This window comes from Adiantum capillus-veneris, chromosome 14 (assembly GCF_014529385.1).
Source record: "Adiantum capillus-veneris isolate H3 chromosome 14, ASM1452938v2, whole genome shotgun sequence".
Taxonomy (NCBI): Eukaryota; Viridiplantae; Streptophyta; class Polypodiopsida; order Polypodiales; family Pteridaceae; genus Adiantum; species Adiantum capillus-veneris.
In genome coordinates this window covers 12,610,074-12,629,282 of record NC_140944.1, presented here as the reverse complement: position 1 = coordinate 12,629,282, position 19,209 = coordinate 12,610,074, and the positions used below count along the sequence as shown (strand labels likewise).

Below are 19,209 nucleotides of genomic sequence, written 5' to 3'. Positions count from 1 at the left end.
CAAATCAGATGCATACATGCAGGGTGAATATAGTGTTCACTTATTCATAGGAATCTATCCAAATTTCATGCATGCAAAGGCCTAGGAACACTAATTGAAAATCAGAAAAATGCAAGTAGTACTGCACATGTAACCTTGGGTGTTGCCTTTGCAATTAAGACCTCTTGGTTAAAGAAACGTTGTCAAACCCCTTGGTTTAACATTGCATGAAAATTGCTCAAGGAGCAGCCAGCCCTTGGCCTTTGTCCGTGACCCCCCTTGGGTTTTCCCGTGGCATTTTATTACTTTTGAAGTTGAAATATTTCCACTACCAATTGGCAGTTTGTGGACTTCTTTCCTTGAAACTGCAAGTGTGAAGGTTCCAAGAATGGGATTTAATAATCACGCACTAGGTCTTACCCCAAATTGTACTCATATAGGCACTTGTACGGCTAATAGGCACTTCACTAAAATTGGAATCGTATGCACAACTAGATCTTTGGCACACCCAAAAATTCATAATGTGGGTTTTTTGTGAGTAGTCGTGCAGTTTGAAAGGTTAGCTTCATCCTTACACCTTGGTAGAGAAAAGACCAAATGAGTTTAAGACGACGTTCAAAAACTCAACTTGATTTGCACACTTAAAGTGTGGAGTGCAAAAATAATGTCCAAAAAATCACTAATGGCAAGACTCTTGCTTGTCCTTAGATGGCTCTTGGCCATGCCCGAATACGTGGTAATAGATGTCTCTTAGCCCTTCTTGTTGGCTTGTAGCCCTTCCTGTTATCGTATTATCATAGAAACATTTTAATAAAATCATGTCTAGTTTCATCTTTCTTGCAGGGAATGTGGAGAGAGAGAGAGAGAGAGAGAGAGAGAGAGAGAGAGAGAGAGAGAGAGAGAGAGAGAGAGAGAGAGAGAGAGAGAGAGAATTATAGACTGAGGAAAATCCCTTATTCAAATGTGTGGTATGCCCCTTGCATATGATCCTGTGCAGACCATGTATGTGTCTTAGCTGATCCTATAAGCGTAAACCATTGTACTCGGATCACAAGAGGGACTGGAAGTCACATCTTGACCAACTTTCCGTGCATGTGGTCTTGACTATATTGGGGTGCATATGTATGGCACTTTGCTTGTGAATAACATAAAATATATTTCAAGATACAGTTACTTACCTTGTCCTTGACATAGTATTTAGTGTTATAGTGGAAGCGTCTACAATGATGGAGTGTCATACGTCCAGCGGACTAGTATGCCATCCATACATAGAAAAAAAAAGAATAATAAGCCCTTGGCTTCAATGACAGTCTCAACCTTGTGAGCCGTTGGCATACGTGTCGTGCATGGTTACACTGGCATGGATAAATCATAGTGCACCACTGTGGAATTTGTGAGCTTATATCCATATAGTGCTAAAGATGTGTGCCATTAGCATCGAGTTGAAGTCAATCCAGAATACATTTGCACAGAAAAGAAGCAGTGCTTCACATGAAGACAATCAAAGTACTTTGACGTTGGTCTGCCCAAGCACGTTGCTTGTCGCCCACTTGTGGCAAGGTTTTTGGTAGTGTGCTCGAATTGGCTCGAGTGAGTGAGCGTATGTATCATATACACCCTCTTGTGATGTAAAAAACTACACACATCTCAACAAGTGTCCCTAAGTTCGGATGCTCCCATGTTGCATGCTACCAGTGCCCATAGCTACAAATACTCTTTCTCATAGACAGATGTCATAACAAAAGAAAGTCGACCGTGTCAAGCATTCATAGATAATTGACCTTGTCAAATCGTATACTATATTGAAAAATAGAAAAATACTTGCAAGAGATATACCTCGTACCTTCTTGTCTTGAAGATTTGTAAACAAATCCTTGCTCCTGTGATGTCTTAGAAATCATCGGATCAGGCTTGCCGACAATGGGTGGACCATGTCATTATCTGATTGCATTAATGATAGACAACCCGCTTAGGATTCATGCTTTTGCAACTTGAAGACTGCTTCCCCCCTCTTCTTGATAGGAGGAAGAGGATAAATCAAAGAGAGACTTGTTAATAAAAATCTATTACCAAGTAAGTGTATGGATCCTTGCTCCTTGGAATGAGAGAGAAAGAAGTGTCGTTGCATAGGACTATCCGCATGCCATGCTTGACAAAAAGTGTATAAATAATCAACAACGAATCAGCCTGTGGTGTATTGACATTCATTGCCACCGCTACCCGGCACAAGAAGCAACTTGCACAAATCTCTGAAAGAACTCGATGTAAAATTATCAATCTAGACTCACTTGAAAAGCATGAAACACATTACAAACCTATATGGTTGCTCAGCCTCAATCATGGTGCTCTTCCTGAAACCTTGCTCCAAACAAACCATGAGTATATCCTTTGGAGCATCTCGATAACAAGGTATTGGTCGATTTTCCTTGGAACTGGTTCGAACACTTTGTGTTGCCATTCCATGTATGGTACTAGGCCGGTTACGGCTGTCAAAAATCGCGTAAACACACGTTGATTTGGAGATCCCTGAGATGTTTGGATACTGATGAAGGTTCACCCTTGGCGTCTGAAATTTTTGCCTTCATGATTTGTATGTTTGAGCCTCCATGGTTCTTGAACCGCTTATCCTTGGCAGACTCTATCTGCGTTATTAACATCTCACATGCAGCATCTCTCAAAAACTCACACCTTGTAGCCCTTCTGCATCCGTAGTTGTGCACATGCCAGGGGGTGCTAACATTGTGATTGCTGGGTGTGTGCCTGGGGTGGGAATGCACCCTTAGAACCTTTGAAGAGTGGCCACCCTTTAAACCATGGACAGCCCCCAAGTGGAAAACAGCAAAGCAGTAGAAATGGCGGCCCTTGCTGCAGAGCAACATGCGGAAAAACAATAGAAGTCGCTTACGTTGTGGTGCTCCCCTGTCCACGCAACATCGGGATTCACTCCCCTTAGCTCTACGAACTTGATGAGTCCGTCTTCTCCTGATTTGATGCATGTCGACTGCCAGCCCCATCTCCATGTTAGCGGCCCCTCCCACGCGGGTAGCCAAGTTTCTCTTCCTCTATACAAGGGGCTATACCCGCCCTGCATCATCGAGAAGAAGGTCTCCTACTGGAGCTTGCCCACGGTTCTCTAGAGAGAGAGAGAGAGAGAGAGAGAGAGAGAGAGAGAGAGAGAGAGAGAGAGAGAGAGAGAGAGAGAGAGAGAGAGACCATGCATGTCTCATGCAACCAATCTCCTTCCTTTCTCCTCCATGGCTCCTCCTCCTTGAGCTCTGATACCAAAATAATACCCTAGGACTGACTGGCCTCGATCCTCTGCCCAACCTCCCTTTATAGGCGTTGCCCCTAGGATCCCGTCTCCATTAGTAGCCGGCCCTTGGCCCTGATCACCCTCTTCTTTTTATTCTACTCGTATGCACATCACTAAAACAATGCATCCATAGCCAACTACAATTACCTCCAACAAGAGGAGGCTAGGGCAAGAGAAGGGCTCAAGTAGTCCTCTTGTGCAATTCAAGCTGGCTAGAGGCCATGTAGTGTGCTTGCATGTCAAGACCAGTATGACGAACCTGAACTAGAGTGGGAGAACTTTGATAAATGTCCCATCCATGCTTCACAGGCTTAGACGCCCGATGTTCACACCTCATGCACATATTGTGGATGACCTTGTCACTTGTACCTATGCATGCCACATATTCTTGGATGACCTTGTGGCTGGTGCCACAATTAACATTCCATTTGTTACTTGTTATTGGTTGGCTCTCTATTGGTGTACTTTTTTTTTGGGGAGAGAGAGAGAGAGAGAGAGAGAGAGAGAGAGAGAGAGAGAGAGAGAGAGAGAGAGAGAGAGAGAGAGAGGAGCATCACATGCAAGCTCTCCCTCAACACGGAGGAAAAAGGAAACATGGGCCAACGAAGGAGTAGGATGTCAAGATTGATTGGAGCATAGAGGACGAGAAGACATTAAAGTGGATGGGAGAAGGGCCTCATAGCACTTCCTCTGAATGAGGCTCAAGGCACCATCCCCCACTTCAAGGGTCATGAGTCATATCCACTGCACGTGAGTCGGGCAACGAGGAATCAAGTCGATCTTTTTTGTTGCACTATATGGTGCAGGGAGCACCTCCTTAAAGGGGGCCGGACTCAGTTGGTATTAATTCATGTTCTTTTTTTGAGGGGGGATCCTCCCTCCCCCCACTATTAGTAGTAAAGATATATTTGGGAGGATAAGGTTGGTGGTATATTTTCTTTTGTAATAATTATGCTTAGTAGCCAAGGACGAGCCAATCAATTATTGAGTTCAATCAATCTCCAAAAAAATGTGCCTTCTTGTTGTTTTGTAACATGAAATAGATAACAATCAAATTCTGTGTACAAAGTCTAACTTCATTGAAGTCTATGAACAATCAAAGAATTTTACATACAAGATAAAGGGATGCAAAGGACTTGACATTATTTCTTGATGAGGTATTGACGAAGAAGTCTATCAGATTCTTTGTAACATGGTAGAAATTCTTGAGTAAAGCTTACATATGAGAAATTCAAGGGGTAAATCGATTATAAATTAAAGATTATTACTCAAAATTTAATGTGTGAGTGATATGCAACCAAAACCCACATAGGGGAGGTTGTGTATGAAGAAGGACACTCTGTTGGTGTATGAAGATAAAGAGGGTGTGGTAGAGTGTCTCATGGATGACATCGTTTCCTTGGAAGCATGAATTCTTTAGCTGCGTCAAGAAACTCCCTTGAATGATGAAGAGAGAAGGGAACTCGAGCCTGAATGAGGGAAAGTTGATGCTTGCTATGGTGGAATACAATTTTTGAAGAAATGCAAAAGCTTCAAGTAAAGGTTCAAGAGTAGGAGGTATTCTATCCAACGACTTTGCTACATGATGGCTATGGAAATTGGCGTCTATTGCTCCATATTTTCCTTTGATAGTGACCTTACTTATTTTTACATGTTGTATGGTACTACTTGGTGGCTAATAGCAATGATTTTCATTGTTTTGTTGAATGTTTTTGAAGTATTTACTTTTTACAGTGGAGGGTTCTAATTGTTTTGCTGGATGCACGTGGTATAGGGTAGTTGTATTGGTAAGGAAAGGTCTGGTGGGTTGAGGTAATTCACATAGTTTTTGTAAATTTGTTGTTTTCCTAGTTTCGACAGAAGTACCATTTGTTTTTCATATGGTACTATTTCTAAGTTTTGGTTGTTGTGTGGTCCTTTTTGGTGCTTTTCAAACTCTTTATGTTGTGACATTTTTAGTATTCTTTGGTTCTTTTGGTATTGTTTTGCAAGTAATATAGCACTTTTTGGTAGTCCATGATAAGCTAGGTTGTTTTTTAATATGTTTGGTTATTTGGTACATTTTGGTTTAGGGTATTTATTTATGCATCTTTCACTTCATTTTTGGTATTTTCTTTCATATTCTTTGGTGTCTTTTTCAGATTGTCCATGTGCAGGGACAAAAGAACTTGGTGGCAGATGCTTTGTTTCGAAAGCCGTTGGTCTTGGCTATTTCCACAATTCATCATAGAACCTTCGAGGACATGGTCAACCGGTACGCCATAGGTTGAGATTTTTCAGATGTATTCGATCGAATATACAGAATGCGGAGGTAGTAGTGGGATATTCCATACGGGATGGCTACTTGATGAAGAAAACGATGTTGTGTGTTACATAGCCGTTGATAGAAAAGGTTCTAACTAAATGCCATTGTCCACCATTTCTGGGTCACCGCGGCATTCACACCACCTTGAAACTTGTGGAGCGATACTTCTTTTGGCCGAGACTCAAAAAGGATGTGGACAATTTTGTATGCCATTGCTTGGTATGCCAGAAGGTCAAGCTTGACAGGTATAAAGCATCGATGATGGGGAGCCAGAAGAACAACCCGTAGTCGAGGAAAGCGAGGAGATACTCAAATACTAGCACATACAGATAGAAAGATCAAAGGTAATGTGATCAGGAGGTTCTTGATTAAATTCAAGAACTATCGTGCATTGGATGAGAAGTGGATGGAGGAGGTAGACCTTGCAGATACTCCTCAGATTGTGAACCTTTACCTTGAAGAATTCGGTTTATCATAGTCTACTCCGATAGAACCCCGATATCAGCATGGGAAAATCTAGTGCAGCAGGATTGCACAAGAGGGGAGTCCCCCCGCTCCTTTGTCAACAGACTGCCCCAATTTTTGATTTAGAGTCATTGATGTCCCTTTGGGTTTCAAGGATACTGCTGAGCTGAGAGTAAATTGTTGTATGACTTTATGAACTAGAATTGCCCAAAAAGGAAAATGATACTGATTGATTTATACTTGAATTGTTATGAGTGCAAGAATTGATAGACAAAATGACTACAACATTTCAGTCTCTTAAATCTCTATAGACATGATTTGTTAAGTCCCGACTGGATCTAGATGTGATTGCTAAATACGTTACCGATTTGCGATTTGGAATGAATTTGAATGTGATTTGTCTTGTGATGTCAAGTGATGTGAATGGTACATGTGCTAGATGTGTTGTTCCTAGTGCGTCTATCACAAGGACGTGGCAGTTGTTAACTATGTCACGAGCACGTGGCTGTTGGGGTTGCAGCTATGGCGGGTGATGCCGGAGGGGGTTCATGGCACGATGCAGGGTGTGTAGAGAAACGAGAGCGAGAGAGGAGAGAGAGAGAATTCAGTAGCTTGAAAAGACATGCTAAATTGAATTGCATGTTAAAATAACCAAATGACCTTACATTTAAAGGAGGAGTTGCCATGCAACACTCAACTCTAACTGAGGCTAACCTGCATGCTATAGGGGACAGTGCCGATGGGTTGACAACTACTCACCAAAATCGGGATTGCATACCCAACAACCCCCCCTCAAGCCCAAACCACTGACAATGGACTCGAGACAAATAGACCATGGCAGAGTTCATTCACCTGAAACATGAGTAGAAGGCCCCCCCTTGACTATAGCATAGGTGTGTGTGTGTGTGTACTTCCCTCAAACAACCATCAGTGTGAGATAGACCAAAACCTGACCAAACAACAAAGGGTGGTCTAACCATTTTATTTTATGGCAGTGTCTATAACCCATACAATTATACAATTATTGAGAAATAACTGACATGATGGAAACATAAAGACAAACTAAAACAAAACAAACTATAGGACATCACTGTCTACGAAAAGCATTGGTGTTGCATCGTCTTCATTTCCTTCAACCATATTGATCTGTCGCTTATTCTTCCTAAAGAATTTGTCCGACAGATGATTAGTCTTTCCACAACGGATGCAAGGATTTTTGCTGAAACAATCCTTGGTTTGATGATTGTTGCGTCCACATATAGCACAAGGTCTAGTGCTAGTAGTAGGCCTAGTTGAATTTGCAGTTGAATTGCAACCACAGGCTACATATGCTGTCGGTACAAAAGAGCTAATTCGTGGTACTCGTTTCTCTTCTTCCTGCAATGAGTTAACAATACCATCCAAAAAAGGCAGAGGATCCTTCTTCTTTAAAATAGTGACAATTTGATGAAATTCTGCAGGGAGGCTATTCAGAAAAATGGCTATAAGATCTTCACGAGGGCTTGAACATAAGCGAGCTGTGTTTTGATGCTCTTCAATCTATTAGCTAAAGCTGCAACGTTTTCATCTTCACGCATGCAAATAGAATATAATTCCATTTTAAAACTAATTTTGGAATACTTAGCTTTGGTACCAAAAAGCTTTTCTAACTCTATCCATCCAACACTTGAAGAAGCAACATCATCCAAATAATGAACAAAATCGTCTTTTGAGGAAGTTAGAATGATACCAAAAGCTAGTTCGTCTTTCCTCTGTTGCTCAGCAGAGAGGGCTCGAGTTACTGCAGTTGTAGTGCCTGGTTCGTCAAGTGCAAGAGGCTTGACCATATTCCATAGGTTTTTTCGCATCAAATAGCCTTTGACTTTAATTTGCCAGGTGTGGAAGCCGGAGCCGTTGAACTTATCCACTTTTGATGCCATCCTTGATATGCTTTGTGATACGCCACAAAAGAAAACCTTGCTGATCAACCTCTCAAGCAGTATTTTAAATGCCGATAAAAACTTCTTCACAAGTTGCTCTATTGTTCGTTCATACCTTGGCCACAATTTCAAAATCGTGTGAACACAAAGGTTACAAAAAAAAACGAGCTCTCTATTTGCAGACGCCGACATAGCGTAGATGGAGGACGACTGGCACTGGTGGTGATACACTCACCTGTCGCTCATAAGAAAAATGATGACCTTGGTTCACCTACTGCCTAGCGTATCAGAATGCTTTGTGCTTCTTGCTGCAACGTGCCTCAACACAGTAATTCTCCAGCAACTATGGCAACGTTTTGAGATGCTAATGGACATAGCAGATCATCGCTTTCCTGCTGCACCTAACCTTGCTTGGATCTGCTATAACCGCCAAGGCTACTACAAGAAGTCTCAACAGTGTATCGATATGCTCATCCACCACGTTGTGCTTATGGCTCCAATACCATGTGTTGGGGTTGCATCTATGGTGGGTGATGCCGGAGGGAGTTCACGGCGAGGTGCACGACGTGCAGAGAAATGAGAGAGAGAGAGAGAGAGAGAGAGAGAGAATTCGTAAAAATAACCAAATGACCTTACATTTAAACCCAAGAGGGGGGTGCTACCTTTTTGAACTTTGCATACAAGTGATGCAAAGTTCAAAAAACCATAATAAGCATACAAGTGATACAAAGTGATACAAGTGCTACCTTTTTATTGTCTTCATAAGATTGAACTTTGCAAGCCTTGTGCTTTGCGACTTTGTCTGCGCGAAGGAAACCCTACCGCCCTGCTTTGGTGCTCGATGAACAGCTGCAACATTCTCACAATGGGTTGGGGGCCCTTTTGGTGGGACGTCTGGAGGTTCGCCGCGGTGCTCAAGCCGGGTTTTGGATGCGCTGCAGATCCAAAAGCGTACAGGAGAGGTCAGCTTTGCGTGGGGACGGGGGTGCTCATGGGGTGGAGCCCCTGGTTGTCCCTACTCTCCTGTGTTGCTAGTGGGGTGGCAGCTAAAGACACCATTTTTGGATTCACAACTTGGTGGCTGGCTACTCTCATTCGGAGGGCAAATTGCGCGCATGGGTGGTTTCGATGCTGTTGCTCGTCACTAGATCAAGAGTGTTGGGGTTCTTCAGGTGGTACAGAGTTATTGTTTGGCTCAAAAACAGGGTAGGTGATGACTTTGTTCATGCATGATGTTTGTTCTCAGTATCTTGGAGTTGGAGTTGGATGGTATTCCAAGGGGCATGGGAACCAAAGGTGGATGATATTGTGGTGGCAACACTGTTATTGTCAGTGGCAACCCTTGGCTTTTGTACCCAACTTCTTGATGTTTGGGTGATGGTGAAAGTCGTGATCTTGGTGCTCGATGGTTGTTTATTGTCATGTTCTTTTTGTTTGCTGGCTTTGGGCTCTTGGGAAGCACATTGGGACTGGTGTAGCAGCTCCCTTGTGGTGACATCTCGTCGGTCCAGGCGGGTGATGGGGACTTTGGGCCCCACCCCCTTTTCTTCAGCTATATAGTATCCTATGGTTATTGAGGGTGGCTCCCTAATCAGTCGATGTATCTTCCTTTGTATCTGGTTTGGATAGTACGCTTTGTCTGGCATCTTGGGGAGGGCTTGTGCTAGGAGGTAATGGTTGAGGATTGATAGTTGTTTATGGCTTCCGTGGCTCGTGTCAAGCACGGACTATCTTGTAATTTTTTTGGTTTATCTAATATATTCACCCACATATTGTGGGTTTTGCCAAATAAATAAATAAAATTGAGCTTTGCATCACAAATATAATAACCAGGCACCAAACGGAAAAAGTTTACTTGTCAGCACCATAAACTTAAAACTTAACTTGTTGTTATTGTAACAATCTACTGGACAATCTAATCACAAATATAGTAACAGTATTTGCCAGCATAATAGATGAAAACCGACAAATATAGTAACCAGGCATCAGATGGAAAAAGTTTACATGCCAACACCATAGGTGAAAACTTAACTTGTTGTTATTGTAACAGTATTTGGCAGTGTACTGGACAATCTGATCACAAATATTGTAACAGTATTTGCCAGCATAATAGATGAAAACAAACAACTATAGTTACCAGGCATCAGACGAAAAAGTTTACTTGCCAGCACCATAGGTGAGAACTTAACTTATTGTTGTTGTAACAGTATTTGGCAGTGTACTTGACAATCTAATCACAAATATTGTAACAGTAGTTGCCAGCATAATAGATGAAAACAAACAAATATAGTAACCAGGCATCATACGAAAAAGTTTACTTGCCAGCACCATAGATGAAATCTTAACTTCTTGTTATTGTAATAGTATTTGGCAGTGTACTATACAATCTAATCACAAATATTGTAACAGTATTTGCCAGCATAATAGATAAAAACAGAAAAATATAGTAACCAGGCATCAGAAGAAAAAGTTACTTGCCAGCACCATAGGTGAAAACTAACTTGTTGTTATTGTAAGAGTATTTGGCAGATGAAAATAGACAAATATAGTAACCAGGCATCAGACGAAAAAGCTTGCTTGCCAGCACCATAGGTGAAAACTTAACTTGTTGTTATTGTAACAGTATTTGGCATTGTACTGGAGAATCTAATCACAAATATTGTAACAGTATTTGCCAGCATAATAGATGAAAACAGACAAATATAGTAACCAAGCATCAGACGAAAAAGTTTACTTACCAGCACCATAGGTGAAAACTAACTTGTTATTGTAACAGTATTTGGCAGTGTACTAGACAATCTAATCACAAATATTGTAGCAGTATTTGCCAGCATAATAGATGAAAACAGACAAATATAGTAACCAGGCATCAGAAGAAAAAGTTTACTTGCCAGCACTATAGGTGAAAACTAACTTGTTGTTATTGTAACAGCATTTGGTAGATGAAAACAGACAAATATAGTAACCAGGCATCAGACGAAAAAGTTTACTTGCCAGCACCATAGGTGAAAACTAACTTGTTATTGTAACAATATTTGGCAGTGTATAGGACAATCTAATCACAAATATTGTAATAGTATTTGCCACCATAATAGATGAAAACACACAAATACAATAACCACGCATCAGACGAAAAATTTTACTTACCAGCACCATAGGTGAAAACTAACTTGTTATTGTAACAGTATTTGGGAGTGTACTAGACAATCTAATCACAAATCTTGTAACAATATTTGCCAGCATAATAGATAAAAATAGACAAATATAGTAACTACGCATCAGACGAAAAAGTTTACTTGCCAGCACCATAGGTGAAAACTAACTTGTTGTTATTGTAACAGTATTTGATAGATGAAAACAGATAAATATAGTAGCCAAGGCATCAGACGAAAAAGCTTACTTGCCAGCACCATAGGTGAAAACTAACTTGTTATTGTAACAGTATTTAGCAGTGTACTGGACAATCTAATCACAAATATTGTAGCAGTATTTGCCAGCATAATAGAGGAAAACAGACAAATATAGTAACCAGGCATCAGACGAAAAAGTTTACTTGCCAGCACCATAGGTGAAAACTTAACTTGTTGTTATTGTAACAGTATTTGGGAGTGTACTGGACAATGTAATCAAAAATCTTGTAACAGTATTTGCCAGCATAATAGATAAAAACAGACAAATATAGTAGCCATGCATCAGACGAAAAAAGTTTACTTGCCAGCACCATAGGTGAAAACTAGCTTGTTGTTATTGTAACAGTATTTGGCAGATGAAAACACACAAATATAGGAACCAGGAATCACGAAAAGGTTTACTTGCCAGCACCATAGGTAAAAACTAACTTGTTATTGTAACAATATTTGGTAGTGTACTGGACAATCTAATCACAAATATAGACCAGACGGAAAGAATTTACTTGTGAAGGCTTCTCAAAACCAACTCTTCTCAGAGTTTTCTTGCTGAGCAGTCATCTCGTTGGGTGCTTTCTTGCACTCAGAGCTTGCACGTCCCTGTTTCAATGTTACAGACATCTTTCCCACAGATTCTTTGAGTTGACGAACCTCTGACGTGGTGCATAAGACTTTTTGGTACTTCTCTAGGTTCTTGAAATTCTTGGAAAGTATTTGGTACTGTCTTATTTTCTTTGGTTCTTTTGGTACTTTTTTGGTACCATTTGAGTTGTTTTTGGACTACATAAGGAGTCCTTAGTAAAGCATTGGTTTTTTGGTGCAATTGTGGACCATCGGATAAAGCTTGCGGATTAGTGCCACATAGCAAAAACCTTTTTTAAAAAAATGCATTTTCTATGTCTTTGTGAGAGGTGTTGACATTTGTGTACCTTTCTCTTTAAAGAGGGCCATTGAATATTAGATTCGTCATTATTTTTTATACTTCTGGAATATATTGTAATTAAAAAATATCATTGTTACACTTGTTTCTAAAATGTATAATACTCTAGTGTGACAAAATAAAAATAAAAATGTATAAAGTTTCTACTTTTCGAAAACTTAAAAATTGTACAAAGCTTGTAAGATTAATTTGAAAACCAATGTTGAAGGATTCAAACACGGCTAATATTGGTATTTTTGGAATCATAAGCAGAGCTTTACTATGGTTAGTAATTTTCAGAATCAGAATCTGACAAAAACTGGAAAAGTTACAGACCGTGGAAGGTTACAATAGGAATTCAATTAGTTAATAAAAATTGAATGGTTTTAGTAATAGTTATCAACAAAGACTTTCTTATCCTAAGGTTCTAGAATTAACTGATATTTCAAATTTTCATCATTAGAAATCACCAAAATCAATTCAGGAAGGTATGGGGGCAGTGTGGAGTTGGGGAGAACCTGCCAGAGATAGATTTAGCAGCAGTTGGCACCATTTGCAAGCTGGGGGCCTGCTTCGGGTGTCAAAACCTGCCAGAAACTACCCGGGGCCCAAAAAAACTATAAAAAGAACCCCTTCCCTTCATAAAAATTTAGGCTCGGAGCCTTGACACACTCTCTCTCATCTAGAGAGAACGCTACGCAAAAATCACTAGAGATTAAGCTCTAGTCGATTAACTTAAACGGTAATGAGCCTAATCCTCCTTAATTAGCAAGGCTAGATTAATCTATTTTTTTAATAAATTAAAGATTAGGCAGGCCTATGTATACTCATAAATCCTCTCTTAATTAAATATTCTCTATTGATTGTTGCAATTAAGCTTGAGAATATTAAGCTAATTAATTATCCTATTATATTAGGACTGAAATTATCCAAATTAACCATAAATTAATTTAAAATATATTAATTAAGTTAAGATTAAGTTGAGGTAATTACTAAAGCTGCATTAGATAGCCACTAATCTAGAAAAATTATCTTATAATTTTTTGAGTAATTTTCATAATTAATTAGATAGAATACCAATTTTTTATAGAGAAAATTAAAGGGAAAAATAATCAAATTGATTCAAAATGTCTTGAGTTATTTCTCAGAGTTAATTATATGTTAGGAAACCCATGATAATTATGTCAAGCTCAGATGATAATTTACCTAATTCCTTTAGCAGAAATACTCTATTTGTACGAAAAATTAAATAGATGAAATTAGTAAATTGATTCAAAATTCCTTGAGTTATTTATCAATGGTTAATTATATATTGGCAAACCCATGATAATTAGGTCAAGCTCAAAAAATTAATTTATCTAATTACTTAAGCAGAAATAGTCTGTTTTTAGGATAAATTAAATAATAGAAATTACCAAATAGATTCAAATTGATTTGAGTTATTTATTAAAGGTTAATTATACGTTACAAAACCTGTGATAATTATGTCAAGCTCATATGATTAATTTATCTAATTACTTTAGTAGAAATACTCTGTTTTTGGACAAATTAAATAAGGAAAATTGACAAATGGATTCAAATTGATTTGAGTTATTTATCAGAGGTTAGTTACATGCTAGGAAATGTGTGATAATTATTTCAAGCTCAAATATTTTATTTATCTAATTACTTTAGTAGAAATACTCTGTTTTTAGAACAAATTAAATAGGGAAAATTATCAAATAAATTGAAAATGATTTGACTTATTTATTAGAGGTGATTAATTTATCTAATTACTTAAGCAGAATCACTCTGTTTTTAGGATGCATTAAATAGGGGAAATTAGCAAATAGATTCAAATTGGCTTGAGTTATGAATCAGAGATTAAGTACATATTAGGAAACCTATGATAATTATTTCAAGCTCAGATAGTTAATTTACCTAATTACTTTAGCAAAAATACTCTGTTTTTAGGACAAAATAAAAGAAAAAAATTAGTAAATTGATTCAAAATGTTATGAGTTATTTATCAAAGATTAATTATATTTTAGGGAACTTGTGATAGTTATGTCAAGCTCATATAATTAATATACCTAATTACTGTAGCAAAATTACTCTATTTTTAGGAAAAATTAAAAGGGGGAAGTTATCAAATTGATGCAAAATGTATTGAGTTATTTATCAGAGGTTAATTATACATTAGGAAACTCGTGACAATTATGTTACCCCCAGATATTTAATTTACCTAATTATCTCAATAAAATTATATTATTTTTAGGAAAAAATAAAAGGGGAAATACAGTAAATTAATCCAAAAACCTTTGATATAAATATCGGAGGTAGAATACACCTTGAGAAATTCGTGATAAATACCCCAACCTCAGATAAATAGTTTAGGTATTTATATTCAATAAAAGTAACTGATTTTGCGTACAAAATAGAGAAAGGAAATTAGTAAATGAATTTATCTAATTACCAAATAAATACTTGAGGTCTAAAATCACTAATGAAGGGTGGGAAAATTACCTCAGCATAATTGAATGGTACAACAAATTATTATTAGTAAAATTTTACCTAATTTAGACCATAAGTATAGGAGGAAAAGATTATAAATCAAATTTATGTAAATTCCTAAAGATAGAACCTATTGAATTACAATTTAGGGTAACTAATCCACTAGCCGATAAAAAATTATAATTTACTAAGGTTAAAATGGAAGATAGACTAAGGAGAAACCTAGTTAAAGGGCTTCGCAAATTAAATGGTAATCATGGGAAATTACTTATAGCATAAATAAGTTACAGGAGGAATATCTCATCAAATTGACTATTAAAGATACCTACTTACTCCAAAAATCTTTATTTTTGGGTTAAAAAAAGGAAAAAGAAGATTATTCAATTAAACTTCTAATGGATTAAGTCTTTTTATAAGGCTGCCGACATGGCTCCAAAGAGAACCAGGGGAAATCCTCTTACTGAGGAAGAGGATGTTTGCATCAAGCGAAACAAAGCCACTAATGACCATGAGACTGGGCCTAGCCATAGGCCAACAGAGGAAAGTCTAGGGGCACCCGCCCCACAGCACATGGACGAGTAGTCCCAAGTGGATTTCTATTTTGTTCACTTAAAATATTTTAAAGTTCATTTTTAAGTTAACATTGCATACGTAAGGTTAGGAAGGATAAACTGGCTGTAAATGAAAGGTAACTTCCACGAAACCAACGAGCAATGATTCTAATTAGGAAAGAAATGATTGGGTTATGACTGATTGACCTAGGAAAGAAATGTTTGACCATCCTTAAGACATCTTGTCTCAAGACACCTCTGATTCCTTGGAAATATTTTACTCCAGGTAATGAGTAATGATGGAGATACCATCATGGATGAGTCGGTTTCCTCAGCACACGTGGAGTCTTTACCCCGTGCTTGTTTATGTTTGTGGATAGTACTTTCAAGTTTATCTTGGAGAAACCGCCCGGTTGTATGGGCAGCCGGTTGGCGTATGGGCGCCCAGACTTTAGGTGATGGATTTTTCCACCCCGGTTTTTTTTAAAAAAAAGGAATGGGTGTGGGGTGGTAAGTGGGGATTGACTAAGGTTGTCAATCATGGACGAGTGGACCTGATTAGTCAGGTAACTATCCATTTCTGCGCACTAAAATGTTTAGAAACTTCTTCACTTGGAAGAGGAATCCACCAACAGTTGTGCCCTCACATATGTTATGGGGAAAAAAACGTTGGCTAAGGAAACCAAAATCTAAATGATGAAATTATAGGGCCGGAAAGTTTTTTAATGGTCCCGTTTCCACTGCGAGACAGGACTCGATCTCTTTCTAGGGCTATAAACCTAAACCATTGTCAATGGTAAGGGTGAATTCCCTGGAATTTTTCTTGTTTAAGGACTCCGACTTTTAGTAGGCCTAGAGACCTATCAATGGTACCATCCCGTTTTTTGGTGTCGACGGGATTGGGGATTTTACAAGTGGTATCAGAGAATGCTTTAATAAGGTCCTGACCTTAGGAGGGTAGAAGTTGAAAAAATAGGCACAAGTTATATTGCATTTTTAATTATGGTATATTGTGAAATGAGAATTTCCCTATCAATACAGGAAAATATCTGCCAAGCTTACCAAAAGTTTGTGATTTTCAACATCATGTTCGAGGCTGCTTGCAGCTCCAATAACTTTGTACTTCGCAAGAGCATCATGCAATTGTTAGATTTAATGTTTTCCCCTCCTCCTACATGGGGAATCAGCTGGTCACATTTTGGCGGAATTTTCCTGATTGATGCGGGACAATTAGAAGGGTTGACACTCAATCTGAAAAGACTCAAGTGGGCAGAAACACTTCGGACCATGAAATTTTTCTTTTTCAGTGGGACTGAAGATCCAGATTAGACCATTATTATAGATGGGGTAGAAGTGTCACAAAATCAGTGGGTTTATGATCAGGTAGCCACAGTAATATACCCAGGTAGGATCAGGCCCATGAGGGTAGGCCCAAAGTTTAGGGGACCAAAAGATGTCATGTTTTTTTATCCCTTGTCAGCCCCACCAGTGGTGAAGAGAATGTTGATCTAGAGAATTACACATTGTATATAGTATGAGTCCATCTTGTACATAGTATGAGTCAGTGTTGTATTAACCTTTGTATATACCATAATTTTATGACATGCTTGTGTAGTTTAATTGAGAGGGTGATAATGATTGTCAGATTTTTGTTTTCATTGTTTCAAAAGTATATATATTAGAGAACTTGTATGACAAAACAAAAGTAGTGTAATCACTAGAGGATTTTCATTAATTACAAACCCAGGAAAATGCAAAAAGTCTCTATACTCCCACTCAGGAAAAGAAACTATTGTTAAAACAAATTCAACTCCCAACTTCCAAGGGAGAAGGAACCAACTTAGAACGTGACGCCGAAGCCTGGCTGGACGCCATGGATGATTATTTCTTGGCAGCAGGAACTGCTTCGAAAAATCACGCAATGTTAGGAATGTTTCGACTCACTGGAGATGCCAAACTCTAGTGGAAACAATACTGTAGAGGTAACCCTTCCATTAGTCCCTCCTGGGAAAGAATGAAGCAGGCAGTGAAAGAAAGATATCTTCCTCCAGCTCACCAAGCTATCAAAATGAATGAATTCTTCGCCCTTAAACAGTTAGGGCTTATTTTGAAAGAATACTACACCAAATATGTGTCTTTACGACGTTATGCCCCACTAATGACTATGGAACAATAGATTGCCATTTCCTGTCAGGGTCTCAACAAACCTTTAAGTACTCGCTTGGAAGCTATGAGACCCATCTCTATTCAAGATGCTCTTCTAAGAGCTAAACCACTTGCAACTGAAGGAAACTCCCTTGCCAGGAGCTATTACAATCACAATAACTTTAGAGGAAGAGCAAGGGGAAATTATAACCAAGGAAATCAACGGAGGGGAGTGTCAGCTGTAGCCACTATAGAGCAGACCTTTCCAAACATCAGATGCTATGGATGCAATAGATTGGGACATTACAGGAGTCAATTTCCTAAGGGGAAAAATCCCCGAGTTGCTACCGGAACCACTCCTCAGACTCAGATAGGACAAGGAAATAATCAAAGAGGTAGAGGCAATAGAGGACGAGGCAGAGGAAGAGGTAGTGGAGCCAAAGCTTATGCTGCAGTAGGAGATCCTACCTTGCTGGATGAGGAAGATGAAAGAGATACTCTTTTTTCCGCCATTGATAACCCTATAGCTCGGCAACAATATGCTGTCATCCAAACCACTGCAAACAGAGAAGGTGAAAAATTTGAACTACTTATAGATTGTGGCAGCACACACTCTTTTCTCTCCCCTAAATGTTTAAGGAAACTTAAATTGAACCAATATCCCACCAAGAAATTAGTGGTAGAACTAGCAAATGGTAGGAATCTATGATGGTATTCTAGGAATGGATTGGTTAATCAAAAATCAAGCCCAAATTCACTGTGCTCAAGGGAACTTAACCTTCAAAAATCACTTAGGTGAAGAAACATTAGTACAAGGATTAAATGGGAAGCCTAAGGCTCATTTAGTTAAGGCTAGTCAACTTCTGAAGGGGTTACGTAAGGGGCAACAGATCTTTGTAGTAAAACTTAATAAGGTAGATGATTCAAGGGACAACAAAACTCCAGAATGGCTTAAGGAATTTTCGGATATATTCCCGAAAGATCTCTTGAATTTACCTCCTCCCAGGGATATAGACCACGAAATAGAAACCTTTCCAGGTAGTGAACCAATTTCAAAAAGACCCTACAAAATGTCCCTCCCTGAAGCTATTGAATTAAAAGAACAGCTTCGTTAGCTTATTGAACAGGGATTCATAAGACCAAGCATTTCACCTTGGGGAGCGCTTGTTCTATTCCAAAAGAAGAAGGATGGATCTTTACGTCTCTGCATGGACTATAGGGGACTTAACCAGGTATCGGTAAATAATAAGTACCCTATTCCTCGCATCGATGAATTACTTGATAGATATTTACAAAACTTCTTTCAACACCCGGTATGGGCATTATGAGTTCATCGTAATGCCTTTTGGTCTTACGAATGCTCTAGCTACTTTTAACCGTCTCATGTTGGATATATTCAGAGAATGTATGGATGATTTTGTGTTGGTGTTTTTCAATGATATCCTGGTATATTCCAAGGATTAAAAAGTGCATGAAGGCCATGTACGTAAAGTATTTCATCTTCTATGCCAACGTCAGTTATATGCCAAGATGAGTAAATGTGTGTTTTGCACGTCAGAAGTTAGTTATCTTGGTTTTATAATAAACCCTGAAGGAATTTCAGTAGACCCCGCAAAGATTAAAGATATAATAGACTTTCCACAACCCAAAACGGTTAGTGAGATTCGAGGATTTTTGGGCATTACAGGATGGTATAGAATCTTCGTCAGAGAT

General features: G+C 38.7%; 1 protein-coding gene across 1 annotated transcript; it reads right to left on the bottom strand.

Annotated features, from left to right (window-relative positions):
* Positions 1-2,468: 2,468 nt before the first annotated feature.
* On the bottom strand, positions 2,469-2,999 carry LOC147441917 (uncharacterized). Its single transcript, XM_086529883.1, has one exon. The coding sequence runs from the start codon at positions 2,997-2,999 to the stop codon at positions 2,469-2,471; it is 531 nt and encodes a 176-aa protein (XP_086386009.1).
* Positions 3,000-19,209: the final 16,210 nt, after the last annotated feature.